Here is a 7,736-nt window from a genome sequence, read left to right as displayed (position 1 = left end):
TATTTTGTGGCTGCTCTCCTCGCCAGGCAAGTGAGCACGCAAACCGGACCGGATGTTGAACCGCTTAGTCTGAAGACTCTGAACCGATTACACTCAAACCGAACTTTAGGCTGTGTTTGGTAGCCAAGAGTAGAAAATAAAATAAAATTAAAAAGTACATTTTTTTGTACTTTTTTTCTATGTAAGAATTTTTCTTTGCATTTGGTATATTTTCACCCAAGAGAAGATTCCCTTTTTCAAATTCAAAATTTCTTTTGAAAATTGTGAAATTTTCTTTTGCTCTCCCAAAAATTTTCTTGCCAAAAACACAAGAAAACATGGGAAAAATATAAAAAATATAATATGACAAAAAATGAATCATTACACAATGATTTCTTATGTGTCTATCTCTCTCTTATAATTCAAAATTTTTTTCTTTTCTTTTCTTCTCTTGGTAACCAAACATACATACTCTTTTTATTTTCTCACCATTTCTTCTCTTTTCTTTTCTAGATTCCTTTTTCTTTTCTTTTCTTCTCTTGGCTACCAAACATAGCCTAAAGGTGTCATTTTTCTACACATTTTTAATATTATAAAATGGAAAGTAAACAAATATTTAGGGTTATCTTGATGTAACTTTCCATACAGTGAAGTGAATCTAGTTGCACACGATTCAAAGCTGGGTGGTGATTAAGTACAAAACACTTCTTATTTCAATGAGGGTAAAATCATATCATGGTTGCCATTGACACATCACAAATCAAATTTTGCTTATTTGTTGTAAAGAGAGATTTTCCTATGTTTTTGCATAAAAGCATTTATAAAAGTCAAGTCTAACCAAGATTGAGCTTCAAAAGTGCTTTGAAGCCCATGCAACTGTTGTGTGGAAAGAAGCTGAATGGAGAAAGGTAAGGGGCAAGCGCAATCTAGCAGGTAGTTTTTCTTTTAGGCAGCTGGTTCAGGGGTAGGGTATGGTACTAAAAATCCTTGGACTTCCAGGTAGTTTTTCTTTTGGGCATACATTCACCATTGGATCTAGCCTACAACTATAGTCTCTAGAAGCCCACCCTTCAGATGTTGCTCCCAGTGCAGGAGGCCAAGCATTCTATCAAACGTCTTGGCCTGAGAGCCCCGTTCGCCTTTGACACTTCAATATATCTTTAAAGAAAAACGCAACATTTGGAAACAAAAGAATGCAAATGTGTTAAAAAATACAATAAGACCACTAGGGTCGGAGCCTCATGTCTTGAAAACCATGGTTTGGATGCTTCAGATAACCATACTTAATTAGAATAACCATCCTTTGTTGGAATTTGATTAGAAATCAGCTTGAAAAGTTAACCATTAAGGAGAGGGTTCCAAGTTCTTTTAAGCCTTCATGTCATGATACTCACATCCAATGTGGATCACTGTTTTCATGTGGAGCCCTAACAATCTCCTCCTCTATGCTGGAGCATACATCAAAACAAATAATTTTTTAGAGATATTCTCCATGCTTTGACTCTAATGTTACTTATTAAGAAAAACAAATTATTTCTCACCTATCAATTTTTAACATGGAAACCTTTCTCAACATAAAAGGGAAAAATAATAGACCAAGTCTAGATAAAACCTTCCACTAATTCAATAATGGAAATGTGAGTCTTTTTTAAACAATAATAGAGTGATACAAACAAGTCTTCTCAAGTCAATGCTAGAGGTGACTAAAGGCTAACCAATATCAAGAAAAAACAATTTTTGAAATAGTAAAATAATTCACACCTTATAAGATGGAGTCAAAAGAATACAATACTCTCGTCTCAATACTTGCATGACAAAAAATAAGAATATTTGTAATCCCCTTCCTTCTTCTTATGATACAGAGAATATCATCATGCCACTCCCACTAACTCATTTTGTGCATAATTTGTGTATCACCTTGCATGTATATCCCATCCCATGTACACCGTTATTTGTGCATACTATGACTGTCATTTCAGTACTTCTTGTACTGTGTCACTTTCATTTTTATTTTTTTTTGATAAAATAATAGAAAACTAGATTAAGCTAAAGTATTTACATCATGGTCATACAGTCCATTAGAGTTACAAGCCATATGACATAATAAGTTCATAACTGGATAATTTTCTTCTGGATTATGGTGGAAGGAAATTGTTTGTGAAAGAGATGAAATCTCATGGAATTTTACAAAATGTATGAGAGGCTAAACTTCTTTGATAGGGAATAGAATTAGGTGAATTAAATCTTGTTTGTGTACCAAACTTCATGTATATTTCATCCTTTGGTAGCAGCTTTGCTCAATCCTGACAGAATTCCTTTCGCTTCCACTGCTTCACCTTGAATAGTTATGGTAGTATTTGGGCTGATGAGCATAAACTGGCCCTGTGATATAATTCCGAGTGCCCATCCTGAAGTTGAGTTCAAAATATTGGTTGCACCAGCACAAATCAAAACTGGGTAGGTAAAAAAAGGTATATCAAAATCTTATGTTCATTCGTGTCGGATCATCTATATCAAGTGAAGCATTAGTACATCTGGGAAAGATATGTAAATCAACAATCTACTTATTTATTTTATGTAACACATGCATTAGATTTGGACTACTTTTGGATGCATTGATGTCATTCTGATGTTGCCAAATAAAATAAATGGTGATTGTAAAAACATTGAAAACCCATTTAAGATCTGATTTTGAAAGATTTTTTGAGAAATAAATACTTTACCATCTCATGTAGAATGAAATCGCATTGATATTCTGTAACATTAGCCCAAGAGGTCCTGTGGCCCAAATATGCCTTGAGAATTCACAATTAATAAATAAATGGAGATGCCTTGAGAATTCACAATTAATAAATAAATGGAGAGAGGATTCTGTAAAGTAATTGCAATAAACAAAAGACCTTTCAATGGTCATCCAATATCCCAAAATTTCCTTTAACTGGTATTCCATTATGTAAGGTTTGCCAAAATTTTTTTTTTTTTTAATTTTGGATTAATTTTTAGTTTCCGAAGAAACTTCCACCATCTACTTGATATACCTCTTACTCTCGCCTGTTGTCCTTGATTTTTTTGGATAAAAACGGCAACTGCTAGTGTAGAGAAAGAGTCATGCGGTATTAACAAGCACAACCATTGATCATTCTACGATGAAGGACAAATTTGGGTTATGGCTGGAATCAAAGTTGGGTGAATTGAAGCTCTTAACACCACCATATTCTACGATTGATTTTCAACAAAGTGATTGACTTTCTCAGTAGCAGCTATGGTCTGTAAATTGAGATGTGATAAATTTGAAACTAAATTTTCCAAACATACCCAAGGGTCAACTCCATTTCCAATTTTTGAGACAATGTATTTTTTAAGGGTGGGAAACATTGAAACTATATTGTTCTATATCCATGATGCGTCTTTAAAAGACCTTGACAATACTTAGCTCTCAACACTTTAGCCCATTTAGCCTCATGGTCACTAACAAATCGTCAAGCTAGTTTTAACAAAAGTGTTTTATTCTGGGTGGTTGCATCTCTCATCCCAAGGCCGCCTTGGTGTATTGGTTGGCAAATTCTATCCCCGGCAATGAGACGTAGTCCTCTATGTTTCTCAGGATTTTCTCCATTCCAAAATCGAGAGCAGACTTGAAACATGACATAAGATAGGATGGGATTAAGTACAATGTGGATTGGGTAAGGACTTTACGACCTGCATAGGAAAGTATTTCGCCTACCATACCGACAAAGGATGAGAAAAGGATACCCTTACAAATCTCTTTCATAGAGTACCCTCTCAATGGTTCAATCACTCTCTCTTTTCTCTTCACTAATGGCCTCAACTAGTGGATGAGAAAAGGATTTGCCATATTTCATAATAGCAACACGGAAGAGAAGAAATCACTCCAAAGTCCATAACCTCACGCTATCTTCCCTCTTATATACATGGCGATATAAAGAAGGGGAGTTTTTAGTAACATTATCAAATGGTTTACGTACGTCCTCATATGTGAGTGATTCATACACAAAATCTCTTTCTTTTATCAAAGGTTCTACCAATTGATATGTTTCCACAAATAATTGAAATTCCATTTCTTGATCGTATCTTCAATTTTTGGAAATTTATAAAGTTCTTCCATTAAATCCTGATCATGAACCTACAAAAATCCCTCAAATTGTATATGACTAAACTTAGGTATTGTAGACATTCCCTTATTTCCATCCCCGAGCATCTTAAATCTCCTATTAAAAAAAAAAAATCTCATTATCAACTCATTCTTCATCAAACCCTACAGAGCTATTTAGCTATGATGGAACGTATACTCTGTTTACTTTACTGAATCACATGAAAGTTGACCCAATTCCAGATATGCAATGTATGAAATGCATATGAATGGAAGGATAAAGAAAAGAAGGGACCCAACAAATTCCCCCTCTCTCTTGAAGAGGCATATTCCAAACCTTCTCACTCATTTACCAGGCAAAAAAAAAAAAAAAAAAAAAACTCTCACTCAGTGTGTGCATCCATCTTTTCAACTAGGGGTGTCAAACCCTGAATCGAACTGGTAAAATCAGCTAGACCGAACCGATAACAGTCTAGACTAAATCGAACCGAAGCCTTATTAGTTTGGTTTCAATTTGGAGTATTACAATCCCAAAATCAAACTGAACCACATCGAAAACCGAATGAACCTGAAATCAAACCAAAACAAGCTCAAAACCTAGACCAAAATCAAAACCAAACTGGCAAGAAACCGAAACACTCTAAAATTCATTAAAAAAAACCAAATTTTGCATAATTTTGTATAAATTTGTATGATCGAATCTAAACTGGACTAAAAACTAAAACCAATCCGATTACAAACCGATTTAAGAAACCGAAGATAAACTAAAACCAAACCGCAATGAAACTGAAATCAAAATTTTCTTATTGATTTGGTTTCCATTTCAATCTTTTCACACCAAAATTGAGCCAGACAGCCCCGTTGACACCCCTACTTTCAACACAAGATTTTTACCTTCTTGTAAATTAAACTTTTCATATTATAGAGGTGGTGGCAGCATGTGTCCATGTGTTAAGTTTCATGTCGAGGCACCTAGGGCATATGATATGATCTGCCGCCTCTGTTGCACAATAGAGGAGCCCTATCCGTATCATCTGGTCAATCCTTGTATGTGTGGGACCCTCAATTTTTGTGAGACGTTATGAGAAAGAATCCGCTCGTGCATGAGGATAAACCATCCGGTGACAAAAAATGCATATTATGATTTATGAATTATGAGCCAGCGTCCATACTTAAAAAAGTGATTTTACGTTCAACATTTAAATTTCAAAAAGGACGCCGTTAGCCAACGAGCAAGAAACCACCAACGGCTATAAAAATATCTCACAGTTTTTTTCTTTTCCTCGTTTTTCTTTGACAGGAGCATAAACACACACACGCTATGGAAAAAGAGTTCAGAGATAACCAGAAATCTGCAATGGATGCTTTCGAGAAGCTCGAAAAGGTCGGAGAAGGAACATACGGGAAAGTTTACAGAGCGCGAGAGAGAGCCACAGGAAAGATCGTAGCTCTCAAGAAGACTCGTCTCCATGAAGACGATGAAGGAGTCCCCCCTACTACTTTGCGCGAGGTTTCCCTGTTGAGAATGCTTTCCAGGGATCCCCATGTTGTCAGGTAATTCTCTATCTTTGTTTCAATCGAGGTTTTCTTCCATTTGAATTACCAAGATTTTCTTGCACTCCACTACCTTCTTCTGTTCTTCTAGGGTTTTATCTCCAGAATTATGATTAGGGTTATTATACCTCTTTCCGTTTAGTACACTTCTTTAGTTTTCTGCATTCGAATCCTGAATGTTCTTGTGTGATCGATTACCCTTTTGCTCCAAAGTCCCGTTTGTGCCTGGGATTTTTATTTTTTTTTCTTCAGTTTGCTCTATTCCTCTCCTTTTGTAAAAGCCAAACAAAATTTTCTGATCTTCTTGGTGGTCCTGCAGATTGTTTGATGTAAAACAAGGGCAGAACAAGGACGGGAAGACAATTCTCTACCTGGTTTTTGAGTACATGGACACTGATCTTAAGAAGTTCATCCGTAGCTTTCGGCAAAGAGGAGGAACCGTCCCCCCTGCGAACGTCAAGGTAACTGCTGCAAATTTCCATTCCAATTTCTAATTAGTCTAATCCCTCTGGACAAGATTGAGAGATATCACCACCCACCCACCCACCCCAAAAAAATGTCATAAGTGTAGTTATTGAGGCAAGTACAAGATCCCAGCCAATTAATAGTTGATGATGTTTTTTTGTGATCCTTAATGCAGAGTCTGATGTACCAACTCTGCAAGGGTGTTGCCTTCTGCCATGGTCATGGAGTATTACACAGGTTTTCCTTCTCTCTTCTGCCCTAGCCTCTCAAATGCATACTTGCATTGAATCCATTAATGTTCATTTAATCTCTATATATCTATTGTTTAACCATAGGGATCTGAAGCCTCATAATCTGCTAATGGATCGTAAGACAATGATGCTTAAAATAGCAGATCTTGGACTGGCTCGAGCAGTCACTGTTCCACTAAAGAAGTATACACATGAGGTATACATACTAGTATGCTTCATTTTTTCAAATTTCAGAACTAGAAACTGGTTAATTTTTCCAATTTTATCAGTTAAGAAACTCTAACTAGAGCCATATTTACAGATACTGACCCTGTGGTATAGAGCTCCCGAAGTGCTTCTTGGAGCCACACATTACTCAACCCCAGTAGATATGTGGTCTGTTGGCTGTATATTTGGTATGAATTCCCTTCTTCCTGAAAATCTTACTTTGCAAAGACTTTAAAATTCCAATCTGATGGATTTTACTTGTATGAATTCTAGCCGAACTAGTCACAAATCAAGCATTGTTTCCTGGAGATTCCGAATTGCAACAGCTCCTCCATATTTTCAGGTCTGTTTTACTGTCTTGACCACATATGCCATCTATCATTGGATTTGTTAACTCACATGGCTGATGGCTTCTTTATTCTAATGCAGGTTATTGGGTACTCCAAATGAAGAAGTATGGCCAGGTGTAAGCAAATTAATGAACTGGCATGAGTATCCCCAATGGATCCCAAAAAATCTAGCATCAGTTGTTACAAATCTGGATGCCAATGGGCTAGATCTTCTCTCGGTAAGTGAGGCATGGCATGTTAGTTAGGACCCAGAAGACAGTAATAGTTAGCCATAATAATGTCTACGATTTGATACTACATGCACAGCTAATGCATATGTCTTGTTTATCAGAATATGTTGCAGTATGAACCTTCAAAGCGAATCTCTGCAAAGAAAGCAATGGAGCATCCATACTTCGATGATCTTGATAAAACATACCTCTAGGAGAAAGCAATGGAGCGCGCACCACCATTGAAAGGTTGTTCCAATGGTTCAGAGTCTTTTAAGTACAATCTGTTTTTGCTTTTCCTAAGCACATGTAGACCATACTGTTTGTAAAGTTGTTGATTGTTATCAACGCTGGTTGGACTGAAAAACTCATTGTCTGACTCCCATGTGTTGTGTGCACACAATGACTATAATTAAGGCTAGTGTGAAACTACAGATTGACCATGAGTAGGCCAGGACATTGCACACCACTACCAGGATAATTTACAGGCAGTCCTGAGATCATACCGTTTGATCCATCCAGGCAAATTACTCCCTTCCCCCCGGGGAATTGTTCCCCCTTTTTTTTTTTTTTCTTTTTCTTGGGTGATAATCCAACTAAAAACCACCTT

At 36.5% G+C, this 7,736-nt stretch overlaps 1 protein-coding gene across 1 annotated transcript; it reads left to right on the top strand.

Annotated features, from left to right (window-relative positions):
- The first annotated feature begins 5,364 nt into the window (after window positions 1-5,364).
- Window positions 5,365-7,569, top strand: LOC122083748 (cell division control protein 2 homolog D-like). The gene is made up of 8 exons (XM_042651640.1): window positions 5,365-5,644; window positions 5,964-6,105; window positions 6,285-6,346; window positions 6,445-6,556; window positions 6,662-6,755; window positions 6,841-6,910; window positions 6,997-7,135; window positions 7,249-7,569. The coding sequence occupies exons 1-8, from the start codon at window positions 5,412-5,414 to the stop codon at window positions 7,339-7,341; spliced, it is 945 nt and encodes a 314-aa protein (XP_042507574.1). The 5' UTR covers window positions 5,365-5,411; the 3' UTR covers window positions 7,342-7,569.
- Window positions 7,570-7,736: the final 167 nt, after the last annotated feature.

The sequence above is a fragment of the Macadamia integrifolia genome, chromosome 7 (assembly GCF_013358625.1).
Source record: "Macadamia integrifolia cultivar HAES 741 chromosome 7, SCU_Mint_v3, whole genome shotgun sequence".
NCBI lineage: Eukaryota > Viridiplantae > Streptophyta > Magnoliopsida > Proteales > Proteaceae > Macadamia > Macadamia integrifolia.
The sequence above is the reverse complement of the archived record's forward strand: the minus strand, read 5'-3'. Positions and strand labels throughout refer to the sequence as shown.